The sequence below is a fragment of the Schistocerca cancellata genome, chromosome 2 (assembly GCF_023864275.1).
Source record: "Schistocerca cancellata isolate TAMUIC-IGC-003103 chromosome 2, iqSchCanc2.1, whole genome shotgun sequence".
Taxonomy (NCBI): Eukaryota; Metazoa; Arthropoda; class Insecta; order Orthoptera; family Acrididae; genus Schistocerca; species Schistocerca cancellata.
Genome location: NC_064627.1, coordinates 834,632,734 through 834,657,755, shown reverse-complemented (window position 1 = coordinate 834,657,755; position 25,022 = coordinate 834,632,734). Strand labels below are relative to the sequence as shown.

Genomic DNA, 25,022 nt, shown 5'->3' with positions numbered 1-25,022 from the left:
ATCTTTGCCATCACCTTCAGCCCCTTTATGTCAAGTGTGTTGATGAGGTTGTGGGAAACCTCTTTCTGTGTTATCACTCGTGCTTCTGGAACTGCTGTCCCTCTTCCTAGTAGTCCAATCCACAGTTGGCCAATGCCATTGTGAACCAAAGTCATTGCAACAGCTCTTCAGGGACATTGAAGCTTCCTGCAACATCTCGAGTGACTTCTTTCACAGCCCACCCTTATCACTTTTAATCAGTTGATGCAGAGGTATGCTATCTAATTAAACACAGTAAGAAGGAATGCATCATCATCTCTTGGGGAATGTATGCCTCTTAATTCCAGCTGTAGACCAAGTTCTGTAGTCTGCTGGGCTGCCGCAGTGACTGTCCCATGTGTCTTCCTCTGTGGTGGTATGTATATCTATTGATATATCTGTTCTTACAAGGGAACCTCCCCATCGCACCCTCCTCAGATGTAGTTATAAGTTGGCACAGTGGATAGGCCTTGAAAAACTGAACACAGATCAATCGAGAAAACAGGAAGAAGTTGTGTGGAACTATGAAAAAAATAAGCAAAATATACAAACTGAGTAGTTGATGCGCAAAATAGGCAACATCATGGATAGTGTGAGCTCAGGAGCACCGTGGTCCCGTGGTTAGCATGAGTAGCTGCAGAACGAGAGGTCCTTGGTTCAAGTCTTCCCTCGGTGAAAAGTTAATTTTTTATTTTCAGACAATTATTATCTGTCCGTCCGTCGTCCAATGCGAGGTAACTGCGCCGTAGTATGGGGACGCTACACCTAAACAAACATCGAAGCACACGACGTCAGTCAACTACAGCGCACGGTAGAGAGAGTATTCCTGCTAACGAGGCTCCCTGGCTGGCAATTGACTGTTCGCTACTTTGGACGAGAGTGCATTAAATACGTGAGATGTATTCCATGGGCAATATAAATCTAGCAAATATAGCTCACGACTTCAATAACAAGGTCAATGAATATTTTCCGAACTGTAAGGAATCGGAAAGTTCCTTAAGGGATCGAACGATTGTCGAACATTTGTATGATTATTTCCTATATTTGTTGATAAACAGTACGTGTGGTGATGACGATACCTTGCTCATTGCTGCGGGGCTGTATATACCAGATGATGAGATTGTTGATGATCCGTACGAAGAACACGAAGAGGAACTACTGCGACTTCAATCTGATGGTATTTCTTTGGGTTACATGAAGGAAATGCTCCCATACAGGTTACTGTCCAAACCAATTAGAAGACGCAAATATAGATTATGGAGTGAAGTAACAAGTAAATTTAAGAAATTTAAAGGGATGGAGGAGAAAAGCACAATTAAATATTGCAAAGAAGTCGTGGAATGAGGTGGAACCCGAAGACAGGATGTCACTGAACTAGAAAACCATGCATACCGACAATTTATTAAAGTCAGAAATGAATTAAGTGCAGTGCATGATACAGACCTACAGATTTGGGGATTGCATTATGCTAAACAAATGGGCCTGGACTTCAAGTATTCATCTCCTTGGCTTGTCACGTTCAAAAGAAAATACAAAATTACGAGAAGGAAGAGTACGAAATATGTAAGCAAGAACCACGCACATAAACTGGAAGAACTTTTAGAGTGTTCCAAGACGTTTGTTACAGAAACTAATGTCAGATTCCAACAGTATGAAGATGCATATATTATCAACACAGATCAGTCCAGTTTTAACTATGAAATGAAATCGACTTGCACGTTATCATTAGTTGGAGAAGGCGACACGGAATGTACTGTAGACCAGCTGCATGCCACTTCACATAGTTATACCATACAATATGCTCTGAACAAAGCAGGATTTCTTTTACCTACATTTTATTTATGTTTGCAGGAAAAAAATTGTGTATTTAGACCACAAGTTCAGCAACAGGTGAATAGGGTACTTGCACAAACGCCGAATGTCATTGTGAATTGCAGTGCGCCAGGAAAAATGGAGAAAAGACTAGTGAAAGACTTTAATGAACGTGTGATTGCTCCTTACGTGGACAAAGATTTTGCCTTACTCCTTGACAGCTATACAGGACAGAAGGATCAGGCATTGTACAATTGGGAGTAGATGTGATTACCATTCCTCCAGGTTGTACACCTCTTGTGCAACCGTTAGATGTGTTTGGTTTTTGGCAAGTGAAATACTTTGTGAAAAGATTCTATTATTTTGCGAAGCTGCACAGGTACACAGAGCAGTATTGTTTATGTGATCGTGTGTCAATTATCAAATTTCAGGCACTCACACATAATCAACTTAGCTCTCCAAAATTCCAGGACATGTTCAGATTTGCTTGGGCATATGCAGGATTTGATGGTCTACACACGGAAAAATTTGAAAACATTAAAAACATATGTTTTGACAGAGCACAGGGAAAACTGTGTGACTGTGAAACTATTGCATTCATTTGTTGCAGTTTATGTGACAAACTCTTATGTTTTTATCACTTTTTTGGGAGTGATCATCACATCCACAAGGAAACCTAAATCGGGCAAGGTAGAAGAATATTTTTACCCATTCGCCTAGTGTACAAGTTAGATTGGTCAACAACATATTCCTGTCATGTGATGCACGTGCTGTCACCAGTGTCGTATAGAATATATCAGATATATTTTCCTGTGGAGGAATCGGTTGACCTATGACCTTGTGATCAAATGTTTTTGGTTCCCATTGGAGAGGCACGTCCATTCGTCTACTAATTGCATGGTTTTGTGGTGCGGTCGCAAAAAACAGACACTAAACTTATTACAGTGAACAGAGACGTCAATGAACGAGCGGACAGATCATAACTTTGCGAAAATAAAGAAAGTAAACTTTTCACTCGAGGGAAGACTTGAACCAAGGATGTCTCGTTCCGCAGCTGCTCACGCTAACCACGGGAGCACGGTGCTCCTGAGCGCACACTATCCTTGATGTTACCTATCTTGCACATGGACTACTCGGTTTGTATATTTTGCTTATTTTTTTCGTAGTTCCACACAACTTCTTCCTGTTTTCTCAATTGATCTGTGTTCAGTTTTTCAAGACCTATCCACTGTGCCAACTTATAACTAAATCTGAGCGGGGTGCGATGGGGAGGTTCCCTTGTTAGTAAACACCTTGTGACCAGTTTGCAACAACATCAATGTTTTCTTGTTGAGCTACTTTTCGAACATATACTCTGAGTTGACAAGTCATGGGATACCTCCTATCATGTTGGACCTCTTTTTACCCAGTGTAGTGCTGTAGCTTGACTTGACATGGCCTCAACAAGACATTAGAAGTCTCCTGCTGAAATATTGAGCCTTGCTGCTACTATAGCTGTCCATAATTGCGAAAGTGTTGCTGGTTCAGGATGTTGTGCACGAATTGACCTCTCAGTTATGTCCTGTAAATGTGTAAATGTTCGATGGGATTCATGTCGGTCAATCTGTGTAGCTGAATCATTCACTTGAATTGTCCAGAATGTTCTTCAGACTAATTGCAAACAATTGTGGCTAGGAGACATGACATTGTTGTTTGGGAACTTCAAGTCAATGAAAGCATGCAAATGATCTCCAATTATCCAAACAGAACCTTTTCCAATCAATGATCGGTTCATTTGGACCAGAAGATGCAGTCCATTTCATGTAAAAACAGCCCATACTATTATGGAACCTAGTTTTTTTTTAAACACAGCCCACACAATTATGGAACCACCACCAGCTTGCACAGCATCTTACTGACAGCTGGGGTCCATGGCTTTGTGGAGTCTGTGCCATACTCGAACCTTACCATCAGCTATAAGCATGTGAAATCAGGACTTATATGACCAAGGCAAGGCAAACCTATGTTTCTAGCATTTGTAGACTTAGAGAAAGCTTTTGACAATGTAGATTGGAATACTCTCTTTCAAATTCTGAAGGTGGCAGGGGTAAAATACAGAGAGCGAAAGGCTATTTACAATTTGTACAGAAAGCAGATGGCAGTCATACGAGTCGGGGGGTATGAAAGGGAAGCAGTGGTTGGGAAGGGAGTGAGACAGGGTTGTAGCTTATCCCTGATGTTATTCAATCTGTATATTGAGCAAGCAATAAAGCAAACAAAAGAAAAGTTCAGAGTAGGTATTAAAATCCATGGAGAAGAAATAAAAACTTTGAGGTTCGCCGATGACATTGTAATTCTGTCAGAGACAGCAAAGGACTTGGAAGAGCAGTTGAACAGAATGGACAGTGTCTTGAAAGGAGGGTATAAGATGAACATCAACGAAAGCAAAACAAGGATAATGGAATGTAGTCGAATTAAGTCGGGTGATGCTGAGGGAATTAGATTAGGAAAAGAGACACTTAAAGTAGTAAATGAGTTTTGCTGTGTGGGGAGCAAAATAAGTGATGATGGTCGAAGTAGAGAGGATATAAAATGTAGACTGGCAATGGCAAGGAAAGCGTTTCTGAAGAAGAAAAATTTGTTAACATTGAGTATAGATTTAAATGTCAGGAAGTCGTTTCTGAAAGTATTTGTATGGAGTATAGCCATGTATGGAAGTGAAACGTGGACGATAAATAGCTTAGACAAGAAGAGAATAGAAGATTTTGAAATGTGGTGCTACAGAAGAATGCTGAAGATTAGATGGGTTGATCACATAACTAATGAGGAGGTATTGAATAGAATTGGGGAGAAGAGGAGCTTGTGGCACAACTTGACTAGAAGAAGGGATCGGTTGGTAGGACATGTTCTGAGGCATCAAGGGATCACCAATTTAGCATTGGAGGGCAGTGTGGAGGGTAAAAATCGTAGAGGGAGACCAAGAGATGAATACACTAAGCAGATTCAGAAGGATGTAGGCTGCAGTAGGTACTGGGAGATGAAGAAGCTTGCACAGGATAGAGTAGCATGGAGAGCTGCATGAAACCATTATCAGGACTGAAGACCACAACAACAACAACAACAACATGACCAAGGCACAGCTTTCCAATCATCTAGGTTCCAACCAATATGCTTATTATCCAAAGAGAGGCACTGCAGGCGATATTATGCTGTTAGCAAAGGCACTGGCATCACTCATCTGCTGCTGTTGTCCCTTAATGTCAAATTTCACCACATGGCATTAACAAATATGTTTGTTGTACGTCCCTGATTTTTGCAGGTATTTCATCCAGTGTTTCATTTCTGCTAACACTGATAACTCTTCGCAAACCCTACTGCTCTTGGTCATTAAGTGAAGTCTGTTGGACACTGTGATGTCTGTAGTGAGAGGTATTGCCTGAAAATTGGTATTCTCAGCACAGTCTTGACACTGTTGATCTCAGAATATTGAATGTCCTAATGATTTCAAAATTGGGATGTCCCATGTGTCTAGCACCATGTCCATTTTGTGTTCAAAGTCTGTTAATTCCTGTCTTGCATCCATAATCACCTGAACAACCCTTTTCACATGGATCAACTAAGTACAAATGACAGTTCCACCATTGCACTGTCCTTTAACACCTTGTGTGTGTGATATTACCTCCATCTGTATATGTGCATTCCGCTACCTCATGACTTTTTTCACCTCACTGCAGCAGACAAGTTGAAGACAGTCTGCTATCCTTTAACCCCTCAATCCGAATTACATAACGAACCTGTCAATGACTGGAAGCAACTTCAGGATTCTCAATCATCATGTAATATGGCTTCAGGCATTGATTTGTTTCTTAAAGAGATGTTCCAATATCTGAGTGTTACTCAGACTGCATTTGCTCAGGCTGTTGAAGCATATTTGACTAGAAGGTATTTTGCCTTCATAGTGGCGAAATAGTATTGTCGTCCCAGTCCTTAAAACAGCCAAAAACCCAGTGTTGAGCAGCATGTACTGACAGATTAGCCCTAACAGTGTGTTCTGCAAACTGCTTGGAAAGGTGATAATCCCATGATTATGCTGATTTCTTGAATCTGGGAGCTTTTATCCTCCTTCATATGAGTTCCTGTCAGGATGACTCATGTCTCATTAGGTTTGAAACAGCAGACAGACACGCTTTTTCCATATACTGACCTCTCATTATAGTCTTTTGTGAACTACGTAAGGCATAGTACACTGCTTACAAGGAAACCTCCCCATCGCACCCCCCTCAGATTTAGTTATAAGCTGGCACAGTGGATAGGCCTTGAAAAACTGAACACAGATCGATCGAGAAAACAGGAAGAAATTGTGTGGAACTATGGAAAAAATAAGGAAAATATACAAACTGAGTAGTTGACGCGCAACATAATTAACATCAAGGACCCTGTCAGCTCAGGAGGTCATTGGTTCAAGTCTTTCGTCGAGTGAAAAATTTACTTTTTTTTATTTTCGCACTTGATCGCAAGGTCATTGGTCAACCGATTCCTCCACAGGAAAACACGTCTGATATATTCCATAGGACACTGGTGACGGCATGTTGTCGACCCACCTAACTTGTACACTTGGCGAATGGGTAAAAACATTCTTCTACCTAGCCCGATATAGGTTTTCTTGTGGATGTGATAATCACTCCCAAGAAAGTGATGAAAACATAAGAGTTTGTCACATAAACTGAAAATAAAAAATTAAAATTTTCACTGGAGGGAGGACTTGAACCTAGGACCTCTCGTTCCGCATTTGCTCACGCTAACCACGGGACCACGGCGCTCCTGGTATCATGGAGTCCTTGATGTTAATTATGTTGCGCATCAACTACTCAGTTTGTACATTTTCTTTATTTTTTCATTGTTCCACACGACTTCTTCCTGTTTTCTTGATTGATCTGTGTTCAGTTTTTCAAGGCCTGTCCACTGTGCCAACTTATAACTAAATCTGAGGGGGGTGCAACGGGGAGGTTCCCTTGTTAGTGCCATCACATTTTACTTATCCTTCAGGTTCCCTACTGATTTTGATTCACTAGTTTTTATTGCAAGGGTTGTTTCAAATACATATCCCAGCTTACCACAGGTGCAAGAGAACAGCATCCCACAGGGATGTGTGCTGAGTGCACTCTTGCTCATCACAATGAATGGAATAGTGTTTTTAGTCGGACCAGAGGTCACCCTTATGCATTTGCATTTGATGTAGCTCCCAATCTGTAACTTAAGCTCCAAGGAGCTGTCCAAAGGACCTCTGCTTGGATTGTTTGCCATAGCTTCCATTTTTCTCCTGTGAAAATGAGTCATCCATTTGTGTCATCATACACTGTCCATCCTAATCCAGAACTTTACTTGGGTACCCTGTGGCACAGTCCCAATTTTTGGGACATGGTTGATCCGTATTTGTCATCTAAAGACTAGCTGCATGCAAATGTTTAATACTCTGTGCTTTCTTGCCTCCCCCTCCCCCTCTCCCCTGTCTCCTGGAATGTGGGTCATGGTACTCTCCTCCATATTTACCAGGCTCTGGACGTGTCACAGTTGGTTGGCAGTTTTATGGAGAGTAAGACTTGGGCCTTCCAGACTAGAGTCACAAACAGTCTCCTTATTGAAGCAGGGTTTATACCTCTTCAGTTCCGATAGTATCAATTTTTGCTCCGTTATGTAGTTACCATCCAAAAGTTTACTAATCAACTAACTTGTCAAATCTTTTCACATACAAGGTGCATAGACCCCATGACACAAAGCCTTGAGTAGGATTACCAGATAAATTGCTTCTAAGGGTTCTCTGCCAGGACCTCCACCTAACCCCCTTAGAATATGATCCCTATGTTTTCCTGAACTTAGTCCCCAAACCATGAATTAGGACCTATGTATTTCAAGGGCTTAAAGTTTGAGTTGCTCCCACAACCTTTCAGCATCTGTCCTGTTCTTCAGGACTATTAAGGTGCAATCACCATTTATACAAACTGCTTTAAATCTATGGATAGGTTAGGATATGCTTTACATCTTGCACCAGTTAGGAACATTATTTGTTGCCAGGAATATGTAGGGGTTTTTATGGCAGACCTGACAGCCATTAACAGAACCTTACATGTTATTAAACAGGTTTCTCTTGACTGTGTGTTAGTTTGTAACGATTCAATGAGCAGGCTCCAGGCTGTTGATCATTGTAACTCTTGTCACTTTGTTGTATCTGCTATTCTGGATCTTCTCTGTGACCTTACTAATACTGCCTGCTCAGTTGTCTTTCCTTTAGTCCCAACTCAGGGTATCCCAGGGAATGACCTGGCTGACTGTTTATCTAGAGAAGTGATTAGTAACATAACATTTGATTTGATAATTCAAGATGCAGATTTGCAGGTGCAAATAAGACCACTCCTCACTTGAGGATGGATCATCAAGTGGTAGGCTTCTGCTCCCTCTAATGAACTATATTAACTATTACAGAAACTGTTGCTGCATGGCACTCTGTTCTACTCCTCCCAGAAGGAATCTATCATCCCATGTCAACTCCGCATCAGGCATGATAAATTAACATATACTTTTATCTTACATAATTAGCTACCCCCACATAATTATGAAACCTTGCAGAAAGTAGTTTATGTCCTCGTGAAATGCCCCCTCATTCTGGATCTACAAGCTAAGCATGATCTTAGAGATTTCTTGTCTTTAATGTTAGTGTATGACGTACGGATATTTGAATGGGTTCTTTGTCTTCTCCAAGAATGTGTTTTTTATTCACAGATGTAACATTTTAACTACTTTTGGGGCAGGAGTAGGATAATTGGGATTGAGTCATCTCCTTCCTCATGCTGTGTGCAGGTGAAACTTGACCCTATCATCTCTGCCAGTTGCCTAGGTAATCCCTCTATTACTCTGTTTTTTTTTTGCTCTGATGAAGGCAAGACCGAAAGGATTCCTTATTCTTGATACTAACTGGTGATGAAAGGTTAACTGGAAAGGGTCTTTATACTTCCTCCAAGATATTAGGTGCTGTTCTCATCTTTAATACCTTCACTTTAATGGATCAGAGACTTGAACAGCTTTGGAAGGAATGGCCCCTATTGCATGCAGAGCCTCATGGGACACTCATTTGTCCTCACCCACATACTGACCTGCTTATTTCTCTCACCTTGTTTTATTATTATCAGTCCAGTTGATGTTATTTTTGTTTTAATCTCTCTTTTACTATTATGAGTCTTCCCAGCCAGAAGACATGCTTTACTCTGTAACTGTTTTAGCCCTTAATAGGCTTGACTAGGGTCAAATGAAGATGAGGTTTCTCACACTACAGACAAGTCCAGGGGGAAGTCCTTGTCATCTCACTGACTTGCATTCCAGACTGTGTTGTATGCTTTTCATCATCTTCATCCTCATCATATTTCTTCATATCATTCTAGCAGGCTGGGTAGGATGTTTATAAACAATTTGATTCCATTTTGCTCTGTCTTAGTATACCACTTATCTTGATACAGTTTCCCAATTTTTTCCTCTAGTCTTAGATTCTTTCTTAATCTGATCCACTCATCTTTTTCTGGGTTGTCCTATTGGTCTTTTCCCCTGCAGTACTGTGTGGGCATGTAGTTATCATTCATCATCTTCACATGTTCAAATCACTTGAACCATGCAGTAATGAGCCTCTCAGTCCTTGACACATCCACATGTGTCTTTCTTCTGATGTATTAATTTCTAGTTTTATCTCCTTTAGCCTTCTGCAAAGTTGAACACAGAAACTTCATATCACATGCTTGTAGCTTATTCAAATTAGCATCATTAATTATGCAAGTCAATGAAAATAATCAAGTTTTGAAAATATGATGTAAGTGGGTAGATAAAAAATCCACTCACTAAGTGGCTGCAGCAGGACAGACATACAAAAGGTACTAAAGTCTGCCAGCTTTTGGAGCCAGTGACTCCTTCTGGCAGAAGGGGTTAAGGTGAAGGAAGAGAGATGAAGGAAAATGGCTGGTGAGGTTTACGTAAAGGGGTAGATTTTGGAAAAGTCACCCAGAACCCTAAGCCGTCACATCCATTCCTGATACTGCTGACCCGTCCAGAAAACAACTTAGGAGTACATCACTTGTCACTTTGTATTATTCTGGCCTTGAATGTATTCATTAGCTACTTCGACAAGGCCCTCACTTCCTAAAATCATGCCCTGAAATGAGGTCCTTTCAGTCTGACACTTTTCCCTCCAGATCTAGAATAGCTGTTTGTCGCTCTTCCGATCTCTACAATATCCTTATCCTTCTGCATCCATCTCTCTGTCCTAGGGCTCCTACACCTGTGACTGTTCCTGCTTCAAGACTTGCCGTACGCACCCTCTTGCCACTACTTATACCAGCCTTGTAACTGGCAAAACATACTATATCAAAGGACTCATGAAATGACACATCATATACCAGCTGTTATGTAAACACTATTCAGCCTTTAATATTGGCATGACTACTACCAAGCTATCAGTTAGAATGAATGGGCATATGCTGGCAACACACAATGTCCTGTTGCAGAGCACATAACATGCTTTGTAACATGACACTCATGACCTTAGCACCTGTTTCACCAAACATGCCATCTGGATTCTCCTCCCTGACCTCAGTTTCTCAGAACTCCACTGGTGGGTACAGGCACTACGACACATCCTTGGTTCTCACCATCCCCCTGACCTTAATTTATGTTAATTTCTTTGGTCTTAGCATTTCTTCATAGTAACTTTCCTTTTTTCACTGCATTTTAGTTTTCTGTATCTTTCATTTTCTGACGTGGCTATTTTTCACTGTCTCCTGCCACCTCTATCACATACAATGCACTAAGCTTTTCACTCTTATTAACTCTTAGTTTTGACAATAATCTCTTTATTGTGTATTACCCTATCTTTCACTTTTAAGCTCTCAGGTTTTCAAATCTTGTCTGGTACAGTCCCCAACAATAAGTCCTTCCTTTTCATCCCATCCAGGAAGTCTCACCTGATCTGAGGTTCCAGTTGATGTTTTTGAACTCTACCCTTTTTACTAAACCTCACCAGTCTTTTTCCTTCACGCCTCTGCCTTCCCCTTCAACCCTTCTGTCAGAACAAGGAGCACTGTCTCCAAAAGTATGCAAATTTTAATGCCTTTTCTATGTGTTTTCTCCTACTGCTGCTCGGTGAGCAGATTTTTTTTATCTATCCTCTTAAATTGTATTGTTAATTACACAGGACACCAAGCTGTATGTCATAATCAGCAAGAGAAATGTGTCTTTTTGGCTCTCGCAGGAATTCCCTAGTCTCACACGAGGTTCCAGGCTTAATGAAAACAATTAGATCCCTTTCTTACTCTGCTTTGTAATTTTATTTTGGCAGTTTCATTCCTTGATAATCTACTTCACAAATAATTGAAAGCTTCCAAACAATGAATTTTCTTTCCATCTAGCATCAGGTTACCCTGGGCAGATGTCGTGTTTATAATTGTTGCTATGGTTTTGCTCTTGCTCACTGTTACTGGTGCTCTTTAAATGTGGTGTTTCATTCATCTTATCTTCCCTGTACTTTCAAAGGTCTGTTTCTCTGCAGGTAGCTCCATCAACAGCAATGACTAAAGCATTGAGATCACCATTTCCTATCACCTTTATTTCCTTTACAATCACATCCATAAGTGCAATAAAAAATAATGGGGAAAATGCACTACCCTGTTGCACTCCTCTGTCTGCCCTGAACCAGTTCGATCTGCTATTAATCACTTGTACACAACTTCTGGAGCCTTCATATAGCATTTGCAGCTTCCTTATTAGGGAGTTTAGCACCATCCATTTTTATAAACACTCCCATATCTTTCCTGTGTAATTCGTTTAAATTTCTGAGTGACAACTACCTTCAGACGAACTCTCTTTTGACCGAGGGACTGACAACCTCACTGTTTAGTCTCTTCACTCTCCAACCAACCAATCAATCAATCTTGTCATTTTCCTTGTAGAACAAGCGATGAGAAAAACACTTTGATGCCAATCCTGATAACAGCAAGACATCCATAGTTGATTACTGCAAAAAGAGATCACAAGAGACAAAGTATCCAAACACAACTTGTACTCAGACTTTTGAAAAGCTACTGAGATGTGGGACAAAAAATATGCTGTGCAGTTAAACTTGTCAGCAGCATGCATGTTTATATTCATCATTAGCATAATCAAGGTTTGGCAAGGAGACCCTATTAGTGTGTGTGTGTGTGTGTGTGTGTGTGTGTGTGTGTGTGTGTGTGTATTTATTTATTTATTTATTTTTTTTTTGAGGGGAGAGGGGGCACTTCTACTCCAGAACATACAGTATCTTTATGTAATGTTGGATGCTTTGTTCGTATCTTTGGTTGAAGGCGATGTTTTGCTTTGATTGTGTGGCATTATCTATTGAGACATGTCAAAGCTCTTAAGTATGAAAGGATGTTTGCAGTTTTGCACAGGAGGGATGTGGGCCATTGTGGAGAGGTGGTGCAAAGAACAAATATTCCATTGATAATAGTTGGATAATAACGTAACCATAACACACAAAAAGACTGCTTGATTACAGGAAAAAATCCAACCAGGCATGGCTAGATAGTTAAGATGGAGACAGTCTCTCAGAATTTTGACTGAGGCTAGGGATATTATGGATTTTAATTGATTTTAACTTGTTTCAGATGTCATTTACAAGATAAATATTTCCCTTTCATAAAACCAGTCATTGATTTTATTGATGATTAGTTGATTTATAAAATATGTCATATGTGTTGTTTCTTTCATTTCAGGTTGTAAACTGCAATCATCCTATTGTGATGTATGAGATGATGCTAAGTATACAAATGCTTGTGAAGGAATGTGGTTATTCAATGCAAGACCCTGCATGGGACATGGTTCTTTCAATTATGGATGGTTTGTTTGGTCACATAGGTAAAATGAAAATTTTGCAGTTAAAAATGTTTGAAACTATCTATTTCTGTAAAAAATGTAATTTTTATACACCACAACAATGTGATTAGCGTTCTGAAAGTACTGCAGACATCAGAACATGGCACATCATTGTATCATAAGAAAGTGGTTCTAGGAGGATTGTGTTTGATTGGGATTCACAGTTAGTGAAAGCAATGCATTGCTGTAGATGGTGAGCGTTTACACAACAAGAAAATTAAAATTGTGTGTGCCTCAAGAACATGTGATGGGGCAACTTGTATTCTCAGTATATACACTTCACAGTACAAAAAGTGGAGGAGGAAAATCACAGCCAGCCAGTCTGATATGGAATGAAATACAATGTGCCATTTTTCCACATTATATTTATAGCATATGCAAGAGGAATTATTACTTGAAATATTATACAAAAATGATCCTGTCTGTATTATAGACCTATACTTTAGTATCCCTATTAGTGAATATTGAGATGAATGAAGATGAGCTGCTGTGGGTACCACAGCAGGATAGTGCAAAATGCTTTCACAGAGGGTGAGCACAAAGTGTGGTATGGGAAGAGCCACTGACCCAGGTGTTTACGTCCTGATGACAATAGGCTTAGACCAGCAATTTTTACCCTGACATCAGCATGCTCAAACCTGGCTGTCACTTTGCATGCTCCGGGTTCCATGTACCAAGTATTTTAGTCATTTGTGTTCATTGCATTGTGTTTCTTTTTCTCCATGCTCATCTTTACATAGTGTTTGGACCTTCTGCTCCTCCATAGATTAACTCGTATGTAGGGTTTTGTTCTCTCTTCTGGGGAGGGGGTTGGATGTAGTATGTTCTTACATATGTGATTTTTTTTTTTTTTTTTTTTTTTTTTTTCCCATAGTGTTAAATTGTTGTCACCATAGACTCGGCATTTTTGCAATGCTGGCAGTAGCAGTTACGCCTCCTGGAGCAGCAAAAAAAAAGCTGCAGCAGAAGCAGATGCAGAAACTGCTCAAAAGAATGCAGTATTGATCCACATTCACACCACATTAGTGGTGCACCAGGCACATGCAGAGAAACCTTCTCCTCCCTTGCCTCATTTGCTGGCTTTGATGAGCATATGGAAAGGTGGGAGTATACCTGTGCCGGTTCTTGCTATGTTGCCAGGTAAGGTGTATCATTGGCCCAGTCAGTTAGTGTGCTTTGTTATTGGCCACCAGTGCAGGAATGTGTGAGAAATCAAGCAGAATTTGAAACACTTTGTCAGTTGCTAAAGCAGTATTTTGGTCATCATAGCCATGTAATGATGGTTGGTTACAGCTGAAGATGAGTGGGTCTTTAATATGCAAGATCTTTTGTGCAAGGGGTCGATTAGTTTGTCCCCGGCTTGCTACCTCATGTGTGGATTTGCTAATTATGGACCTGATCATCTGATTAACTTCCAGCTCTGACATCTAAATTAGGTCATTAGCTTTGTGAGACACCTCTTTAGCCAATTTTACTAAGACTGCAGAATCAGATAAACTTAATGCAGCAGAAAATGACATACTGTCTATCAGTTGTCAGGTGGCAAAGCAATATGTGCATGCCAAAAAGCCCCCATTGCCTTGTAGGGCGAGCCAGGTGACCTTGGCTTCTGCTGAGCTGCTGGGTGGTGGCACCATTGAAGATTCATGTGCAGTGACATCAAAGTAGTGTTCCCCTTAATCCCTGTATGTGGTGGGTGTAAGTCAATCATAGTGTCTTAATCCCCTGCTCATATCATTTTTGGGTTCTCGGTGTTGCTCCCCTACTGCACCTATTTGTGTTCAGTGGGCAAGCCAGCAGCTGCCCCAGTTGTAATTTGGCGCTCTTTCCACAGGATTGCCCACATGTAAGTACCTTGTGTGTATGCTGCAAAGTAGGCCATTTGGTAACAGTGTGTGACAGTTGGTGGGCTATGGTACGGTCATTAGAGGCCCTCCCTCCCCCCCCCCCCCCCCCCCAATGTTTTCCCTGGATTCAGAGGCTGTCTCAAACAGTCCACAAGCATTGTCCAAATGTATTGTGCTAATGTTAGTAATTGAAGGGTGACTGAGTTGTAGGTATACGTTAGAGCAATGATCAGTCTAATGAACACTGATATATTCAGGCTTACGTGCCGCCCTGTGTTGCAGTGAACAGTAGATCAATTTGTGTCGTATTATAAACAGTGTGTCTGTTTGAGGGGACAATTCTATCTTAGCAAGTTATAATAAAGTGGAACAGCAAATTAATGTTGTTAGTGTTTAATTCAGTATTGGCGCTAAATATTTTTATGTTGGACATCTTTTCTGTTTTTGGCTTCCAGATAGTTAACAAAGTTCATTTAGTGTCTCTTTCAGTCCCCTTTCAAGATTTGAACCTTTTACTGTGTTTGTATGACCAGCTGTGTGAGAATAGCTTGGGTCAGTCAAAAAGTTTCGAGACGTATCTCCTTTAAGCTGTCAACAATATCTAAATTTTGTCACCCTCGACCCAATCCCTTTGCCATTTGCGACAAGGTCAGTGCTGAGTTGCAGCATTGGCAGGGCCTCAGCATCGTTTCTCCTATTTCATTGAGTCAGCGGTGGACCTTGTATACAGTGCCGCAGCTGGAGGAATTGGCAAAGTTGTCAGAAGGTCTTTATTTCTCAAATGTTGTCTTGTGCCACTCATACCCACATTTGGCATTGGTCACCACTTCTCAGAATTTCTTTGTGCTCAACACTCCCTTTGGACTTTGCTAGTTTAATTGCTTGTCCTTTATAATTTTTTCTGCACCAGGAATTTATCAACGATATTTGGATGAGTTGATTAAGGACATCCCCTGTTGTGTAAACTACCTCAGTGACATGTTAGTCATGGGCACCATGCAAGAAGAATAACTATGAAATCTGCAGGCAGTTTTCCAATGCCTTCTAGTGAACGACCTTCATTGCAAACTTCAAAAAAATGTAGTTTTTTCTCCAAAGGTGCATTTTTTGGTACGTTTGCTTAGTAAAAGTGGCCTCATCCCTACGGACAAGCATGTAAAAGGCACCATCAACATGCTGGCAGCCAAGAACTGAAAAAGCTCCAGTCCTTTTTAGGCAAGGTTTCTTATCACGCTACTTACATTCCCCAGGCCCCTGCACATCTGCCATCCTCTTAAATGATTTCGTCAAAAGGGCGTTGCATTCTTGTGATATTTGGACTGTCAAAGGGCTTTTTAAGTCCCGCAAGGAGTGTTTGTGCTCCACTCCTTGTTTGACTTCCTTTACATTGGGTAAACCATTAAACCTGGCCGATGATGTATCCTATTAAGGCATTGGTGCAGTTTTGCTGCATCATAACCCATATGGCACCAAGCAGCTCATTGTTTACACATTGAAGACTCTGCGGCACAACATAACTACTCACAGGTGGAAAATCAGTTGTGAGCTATCATTTTCGACATTGCTGTGACATTCATTACCAGTCCACCACTCAACATGCCAATGCCGATGCATTATAGTGTTTGTCGTCAGGTCCTAATATGGGATTTTGTTAACAGGAGGCTCTTGTTTTTACATTGGATGATACATTGCAGCAGATGTTGTTCGATTTAACTTTGATTGTGCAGGATGTCATGACCACCATGGCTTCCAACCCGCTTTTCCAAAAAAATCATTTCAGCTGTCCAGACATGATGTCCTAAGCATGCTGCTTCAGAAGCAGATTTGGAGTGGCATACAGTTTTTCCAATGCAGTTTCGACTCACTATTGTCTAAGGGGTCCTCACGCTTTCCACAGAGAAGCAAAACTGTTGAGTGGTTGGTCATCCGATGTTGTGTCCCCGCATACTCCAGTTGCTGCATGCATCGCACCGTGGTATACCTCTTATGAAGGCCCTGGGGCAGCATCACATTTACTGGTCAGCAATTGATTGCAAAATTGAACATCTTGGCCGAGCTTGCACGGCCACTGTAGAGGAACAGGCTGCTTCACATGTCAGTTTTTCCCTAGGCCAGTTCTGGAACACCTTTGGGACAGGGTGCATGTCAACTGTGTGTGCCCTTTGTTGGGAAGCATGCAGTTGTTGGTGGATGATGTGTTCTCAACTGTTCTCCATGGCATTGACAGCAACTGTTCGCACGTTGTCAGTCATTTTTTCCTTCAAGAGCTCTCCTCCGATCCTCATTTTCAATAATTATTAGCAACTCGTGTTGCGTAAGTTTGCAGATTTTTGAATTTGCAGTAGTATACAGTATCTGAGTGCTGCTCTGTTTCACCTGGCTTCTAATTTGGAGGTGAACGATTCGTGTGAATGTTCAGAACTCAAATGGAGTAGTCAGAGTGCCTTGCCCGCAAGGATGCCTTGCTAGTTTTCTTACCATGTGCTGGGTAATGCTGGTTAACAGATACAGTTAAACAGAATGTTTGCTTGGGTGCCACCTGCGGGATCTTTTGGATTTGTTGCATCTTGAGTCACATGCCACGAGCTGTTGTGGCCCCCTGTGTTTTCCTCAGGGGCTGCTGTTGGGGCCCAGTCTTTCAGCCAGCAGCTGTGGTGGTTGCCTGGTGTAGTGGTGAGTGACAGAGTTTTGCATTTGTTGTTGTTGATCTTGACTGGAAGCACCTGACACCTGTTGTTCTAATCAGTTGTGTCTGTGACCTAATGGACTCCATGCCCCTGTCTCCAAGCCAACTGGGCAACAGATTACACATACCATTGCTCTAGTGTGTCTCTCCCAAATATGACAGTGTATTCACCCATTGCCATCCTCCCACCACTCACATTGCCATCCTGTCTTTGGCTGCAGAGTAGGTCGCTGGCAGGCATAGCTCTGAGGACTATGATGTGGAGCCCATGGGATTTGTACTGCTGGCCCCCTTTGCACACTCGCAACTGGATGAGTTCTCGCCCCCCACTGGTGATGGTGGACCCCAGCTTCCACAATCTTCTGCCCCTCAGGCATTCAGAACACACAAATCTTCTGAACTATGCGTATTGAATAAACAAACTTTTGTGCATCACATTTCATTTACTTAATAGTTGCTGGAAAAGAAACAATGGTAAAAGACTGTCTGAATGATAATAGGAACAATTTATTATAGTTATCTATAACACTATATTGTATTGTTCTTACCTATATTATTATATTAAAATCCTGTAATTATTGCACAAAGTAAAGTTAATCTTCAGTATCATTAAATACTTTTAATTGGCCTCATAGAAAAATATAAAAGTATAACTGTGAGGATCAGAACCCAAGTAATGGTCAGTAAGTTATTGCTCTAACTGCTATATCAATTCTCCAGTTTACAGTTTAAAGTAGTCAAATGCTCAAAGATGACTACCATTGACCTATATTTTTTTGAAAACTGAGGCCTTTTGACCTAATCCCTTTATACAATATTTAAGTGCCTGTGTTATTCCAAATTATGATGCAATCTTCCTTTGGACATGCATGCACATTGCTATAATTCTAGTTTTGATTCTGGTTAGTTCTGTGGCTGTTTTTTTATTCGTTTTAAGAATGTTGAAGAGAAAGAATACTGAAAAGCACATTTTGCATGAGGAGTGGGAGATTAAGTACTTTTTGTACACAATTACCATGAAAAACATCAATATTTAATATGTAAAAAATGCTTAAGTCGACATTTCCCTTCGCTCCATGAAGCAATACATAGTTGTTGCTCTCACGATGAAGTTGCCTGAACCATCAGATCTTAAAAAAAAGAGGTAAAGCTCAGAAATGCATCAGCAATGGCTAACTCATAAAATAATATGCAATAGAATTCGCAAAAGCATTTGGTTTAGATGATGTTGCCATACATTTTAAAATGGCTGCTTTGCTACATAGCACTGAGAATTCATGATATGGTATATGATATGAAAAACAAACAATAATTTAATTGCAAACTGTTGGTATTATTTTTTGTGTGTGGATGAGAGTACTGATTGGACAGATCTTAGTCAACAATTAACTTTTTGGCTTATTAAAGGACGACTTTTCTGTACATAAAGAGCATGTTTGGATTTTTAATGCAGTTAAAAAGTGTACTGACAAAACTGTGGTTTTAAAAAATGCTCTGCTGTTTTTACCGATTGTGCATGAGCTGTGGTCGGTAGCAAAAGTGGTTTCGTTGGTTGATTAAGAAAATATGGAAAAGTTAAGACTGCTTCTTCAATGAAAGATGTAATTAAAATTACAAATACAATGTGCTGAGGAAATAGATCTCTGTCTCGTCAAATATTTAAACAATTTTTGGAGGAAGTTAATGCAGAATCACAGACATACTTCTTCATTTCAAAATATGTTGCTTGATTGCAGTTTTTTTCCCACTTAGAATATAACTTTCAAGTTCTTGAATAGAGAAATAAAATCAGTACAGAATCTGAAGATCAGTTCAAAGTTCCCCGGTGCTACCATATTTCCCTAGTTACTGTGAACTGAAACAAGACTATATGAAAAAGATTTACTTCTATTATTGGTGAAGTCTCCAGTGAGTGTCATAGTCATTTTAAAGATTTTACATGGGTAGAACTGGATATTATTATCAGATGACATCTGGCTTCGCTATGTCAGGGCTGTGACATCACCGCACAAGTCAAGTTAGAGGGAGTAGCACTCACTGGAGGAGAATGGCTTGCAAGCCACACTTTGCCAGGCATGCAGTATGGCACAGACTATGCAATGCAGTTGAAACATACTATTGCGTTTTCTGTTTTAGTTGATATAATTTGACATCAGCTTCAGGAGGCTGAATGGAGAAATAAATTTTAAGAGGAAGCTCCATAATGGTCATAAATTCTACCAGTTAACACTTGCTGAGGCCAGTGAACCAATATTTGCACAGGGAATGATAGTCCAGTATGGTATATAGGCTGCATAGTGCTGGCTTCAGCACCTAATATAGCTGTGGGTCTCACAGTAACCTTTTATCTATGACAGTTTGGTACTAGATTTGTTCTGTGGACTTAGGATGCTTGACTGGATAGACTTCATGCTGCCCAGCATATTCACATAATGTGTAGTGTTATGATCCCATCAATGTGACAACTATATCCTGAGAGATTAGTCTGTTTCCAACTTGATCAAGTTTCAATACACCACTTATCTGTGGTACAGGAGTGGTTTGCAGAACAGATAGAGGTTTCTTTTTGTGATTTCTCTTTCTGTACCAGACCTCAGCTCAGTTGATTGTGTAGAATGTTAAGTGGTAAAGACACCACATGCTGTGCTCTTTTGAGGAGCAAAGAAATCATATTAAGAACCACGAACTCTTCATTTTGTTAATTTTGTGTTAAACAAATTAACACAATAAAACGAAGTGGCAAATAGCTGAGTATATACAGTGAAACCCTTATTTTATGTTTTCTTATGGTCCAGACTTAAAAAATGCAAAATCAAGGAAAATTTTAAAACCCTCAGAATATAAGCAAAAACCCATGTAATTGGCATATATGATTAAAAATCACAATCCTCTCCAATACTTCGTATAAAATCTGTCTAAGTGAAGGAAATTAAATGTACAATTCATTGTTTATACAATAATTTGTGCTAATAAATTTCATCAGTTCTTAAAAACTCACAGATTTGTAACAGCAAGTAAAAACTAATCAAAACATTGAAATTGGTATCTGGATACAAGATAATTGAGCTGTTTTCCAGCATCCTACAATCACAAACTTTATGTTCAAAACAAGCATTTTTGAGAGATCATCCTTTGTGCTCATCCAGAAAAAAGCAAAAATTGATGACCATGTTGAATTAAACACTGCTTAATGACATACTTTGTCACCATTGCTGCTATTGTTAAATGCTTTTCTTACAACTCTCAAACTCGCAGTTCATAGGCTCACCACCCTTAAAGTGTTATTTTAGGCTTTATGAGAGGAATAGAGATGTGAAAAAATGAGTTTACTTCCCTAGTCGATGTTACAAGCTTATTAGAAGTCACCTCAGTGAATTTCTGTAGACTGTGTAAAGTTTAAATTTGAAAGAAAGCGCAGGTGCTACAGTTTTGCTTCATGCCCTCTTATCACTGCTGCCAATCTTGATGATCTGAAGTGTGTGGTGTGTGCAGTGCAAAGTATATACATGAGTAGTGTATGTGGTTGCTGCAATTGTATCATGTCAGATTTTGAACATGAAAGTCTTTAAAATGTGCTATCGCAAAATCCTTGTTCTATATGTGTGAGACATCTTTTTCATGGCACATGCAAGAAAATAATATTTTCAGCATTTCACAAAATTCTTTCACCCGTACCTGCACTCCTGTCACTGAATAGCCACTCTTCCTCTCCACACGTCCAGTAGGTGAGCTCATTTTACGCATTTTAATGTGGTGTGGTGACTGCACTAGCTATTGTGTGACTTAACATGTTGTCAGCCAATACGAGTTAACTAGCCGGAAGTGGGCGATGTTTCCTCGATTATGATCGAACATATTCTTCGAGACTCAGTGCGCCAATGTAAAAGGTTGATGATTGACATTGTTGCTGAATACAGTACATTGGAAGTCCATGCAAAACGATGAGGTTGAGTTATAAGTGACACAAGAAAAGGGGGTGGCTGGGCCCCTTTGTCATGTGTTGGCTCGGTCCGGAACACTTCACGGTGACTATCTTGTTTTTCCAGTACCGCTGCAACATAGCAGCAGTTCTATCATAATTGAGTGGTGAAGCTAAACGTTGCAAGTTGTGTTGGCAACACTGATCATTGATTATGTCAGCACTTCTCTCATGTCTCCCATCTCCACAACGGCCTAAAATATTCCCTTAACTCTGCCACCACCTGTGGGGTGAACCATCTGTCTTTTGTGCCACTTATAACTCATTCAGTCACATCAGATGTTAGTAAGGAGAAAATGGGATGAAGTCAAGTGAGATGTCGAGCAAGAACTTAGAATCGAGGTAAACCCTACTAGGAAGAAACGTAAAATTGGGAAATTTTTAGCACTGATCTTGTGGGTTTTTCACAGGGGCTACAAATTTATGGTGTAGAAACATGAAAATTGTAAAATCAGAGAATGTAAAATTGAAGTTCTACTGTAGTTGTTTTAATTTTGACATGCCGATGCATCAGTCTTCTAATTTATTACATACATGCCAATTCATGACAAAGCGTACTTTTACTGCTATTTTAGAACATATACAGCAACCAGTCTGTCAAGATCTGAAGATGATAACTGATTACCAAAACTGGGTATTGAAAGTAAAGGCTATTATTAGTGATCTTGTCAAAGAAATTTATCTTCAATAATGTGTAAATGAAAAATAGTTGCCAAAAGTGCAATTCAGTCCAAATAATTGTGTTGTGCATTTGCTTAATGTCTGGCGAGTATGCCATTCAACTACGAAGCAACTGTATTAATTGCTGCAATATTCAGGTATTTCTTACTCTTGTTCTTCCCTTGACAATACCTCACGAATTCAAGTGCCTTTTCCACTACACTATGTGGCAAAAAGCCATTGTACCAGCTCTGTGTAAGACTATTTAACTGATGGAATACAAATTTAAACATGATGTGTTATGTATGTGATTATTTCTGTCGGAATGAGCTCAGTGCAGGAGAAGATTGTTGGGGACCAAAGTTCAGGTGTTCCATTATAGAAAATACGGGAGTTACATCCCTCAAGGTAACAAGCAATATTTTATTTTACTGTGGAACATGGAGGTGTTGTATGGAGCGACAAGTTGCAATGAATGAAGTGGCGTTTCTTGATTTCCTGAATAGTATTTGCCATAGTGTTAAGATGACAATGAAATTCTTAAGATGTGTGGTAGTCTCAGGGTGGTATTCCTATGTTGAACTCAGATTACCACCTAGATTTGAAGAAATTTTGGTGAAATTTGAGTGGTTAGCTCAAATCCTGAACTAAACCACACTAAATATCTGTGGGATAGTGTAAGTGTGTTATTTGTACACTAAATAACTTTTAAGATAAGAGTGTGATGGAGGAACAATAGCGACAAATGTTTGTGTTGCAATTTAGATTAAATGATGTAATACTAGGATAAAGGAGGCCCTACATACTGTTAGCTTGTTGGTCAGCATCTTTGAAATGATCAACAATGGGTGTCATGACTTTTGGCCACCTTAGTATGAATAACCTGTCAGAGTAATTGGCACTATGACAGTTCAATGACAATTTTGTCACATAGAGGAACATATAGGAACCACCAAAAGACAATAGAAAATTTTGCAGTGACTGCTATCTCATGGTAAATGCAGGTTAATGGGATTAGTGACAAGCCAGTAGACACAGTCATGTTGACTGTCTGTGGCTAGTGCTTTGCACCAGTGTGAAGTGGAATGTTCAACAAATCCATTGTAAGGGGTGTGTGTGGATGATTTCAATTTGAGTGCAAAATTTCTAGGCAATGACAGAACCTTCATTGGGGTCTCCGTGTGGGGTGGCAGAGAAATGCAGATGCATAGCATAACTTCTGGATATTACATTTTGTTTAACTGGATGAAAATATGTTGCAAAGGCTAACAACTGTCTTTAATTCATCTAAACAACAAGAACCAGCAAGTACCTCATCTAGGTAAACAAAAACAGTCTAAAAGAGTTAGCTGTGGTCTTCATTCCAGTTGGTGACATCTCGGCTTTCACCAGCTGAAAATCCTTTCGTAATGATGGTATGCAAGTTCCAATAAAAAGTCTCTGTATTATATAAGTTATTCAGATCAAAACATTCAGAAAGTAAAATCTTATACAGCTGTTATTTTACTCTCAGCACCTAGCACTATTCAGGTTTGAAGAGTTTACTAAAATTCTGTTCATTACTTTTACTGTTCTGATGAGCATCATCCAGTTTAGTCAGTGATAGATTTGGTCACCCATTCCTAAGTTGAAGGTCTACTGCTCCTTTTGCCACATATTGTTTTATTGTAGGTGGCATATAATTGTATTGTAGGTGGCACACAAAAACTTACAAATATTGAAACTTCTGAGGCAGTAAACCTACTAGTCTCTCTGGTCTTTCATAAACTCCACATGAAAGTCCAATTCCATAAAATGGAAATGGAATATTAATGTAGTTCTGTTCACAATTTAGAGGTTTTTCCTAATATGGAATCAGAGGCTTGCTGTCACCAGCTATGGTTATACATTCGGCTTACAGCAGTTTACACCTCTTGCAGCTTCAGTCATGGACTGCTTGCATCAAATGTCTACTGCAGACTGCGTTCACTATCTGTAATGGTATTGCTTTTGTCACACAGTGTGCACAGCATTCAGAACACTTGCCTTTTCACCACTGGTGTCCCCGACTGCTTACTCGAGAAACACACTTGAGCGACACCGAATCTCAAATATTTTTCCCAGCTGAGGGTTCTATTTTAATACCAATTTTTTCCATGATAAAGGAAAATTTCCTAAATACACTGACAAAAGGGGGGGGGGGGGGTCCGTCTATACAATTATTATGGCCATTGGTACAGCGTCTATAATTTATAAGTGGAACATTTGTTACACTTTCTAACTTTTAGCTTAGATGATCTACAATGTTTTTACTACTGTATTCCAAATTTCACATTTTCAGTGTTTTTATGCATTTTGGTGCAATTTAAGCAACAATTTACAGTATTTTAATTAGTATCCTTCTTTTAAATTGTTGTTTCCTAATCTCTAACTACACAAATGATAACATTCATGCACACGGTATTGTATAGGAAAGGAGGGAATGGAGGAATCCCATGCTCTCTTGCTACCATGTGCTGTTTTGAACATGTAGTAAGTGAACTTTGACACTTGGTTTCCCACAGCCTATGCAAGACATTAGTGCAACGTGTTCTTACAAAACCCCGTAGCTATTGTGCGATGCTTTAATGGTTCGGATCTGTAGAAATCACCTTGAAGTAAAAGCCATACTAATTCAGAGATGTACCTAATAGGATTGTAACTAATAGGATTGCAAGTGCCTGTTGAAAAGAAAGAATTAAAAAATACTTGAGGACGTTAACAAGAAGTCATGGGAAGAGCGTGAGAGATTTTCTAATGAAATACTGTTATGCGAGTTTATAGGATCAGTCGTCATTACCTGCAGCCAATACAATACAATTTACGTATGAACACAATAATAAGATAATAGAGGTTAAGGTACATATTGGTGTATTTGGGCATACTGATGGTAATTTTTCCCTTGTTCATTTCCCAAAGGGAAAGTTCAGCAACTAAGAATGGTATGCAATAAATACACTTTACAGTGTCTTGTGGAATATCTGTAATGTATGTTGATAAACTAATGCTTAATAATCATAATGTAAATAATAAAACACACATCAGTTACATTTTTCATTCATAGAATGAAGTGTTT

At 39.8% G+C, this 25,022-nt stretch overlaps 1 protein-coding gene across 2 annotated transcripts in view; it reads left to right on the top strand.

Moving 5' to 3' along the window:
• The window catches only part of LOC126162738 (tuberin), a 342,768-nt gene that overhangs the window by 71,147 nt on the left and 246,599 nt on the right, over positions 1–25,022 (top strand). For both annotated transcript variants that reach the window (XM_049919411.1, XM_049919410.1), the window contains exon 7: positions 12,597–12,738. In XM_049919411.1, coding sequence (XP_049775368.1) covers positions 12,597–12,738 — 142 coding nt within the window. The remainder of the gene's footprint in view (positions 1–12,596; positions 12,739–25,022) is intronic.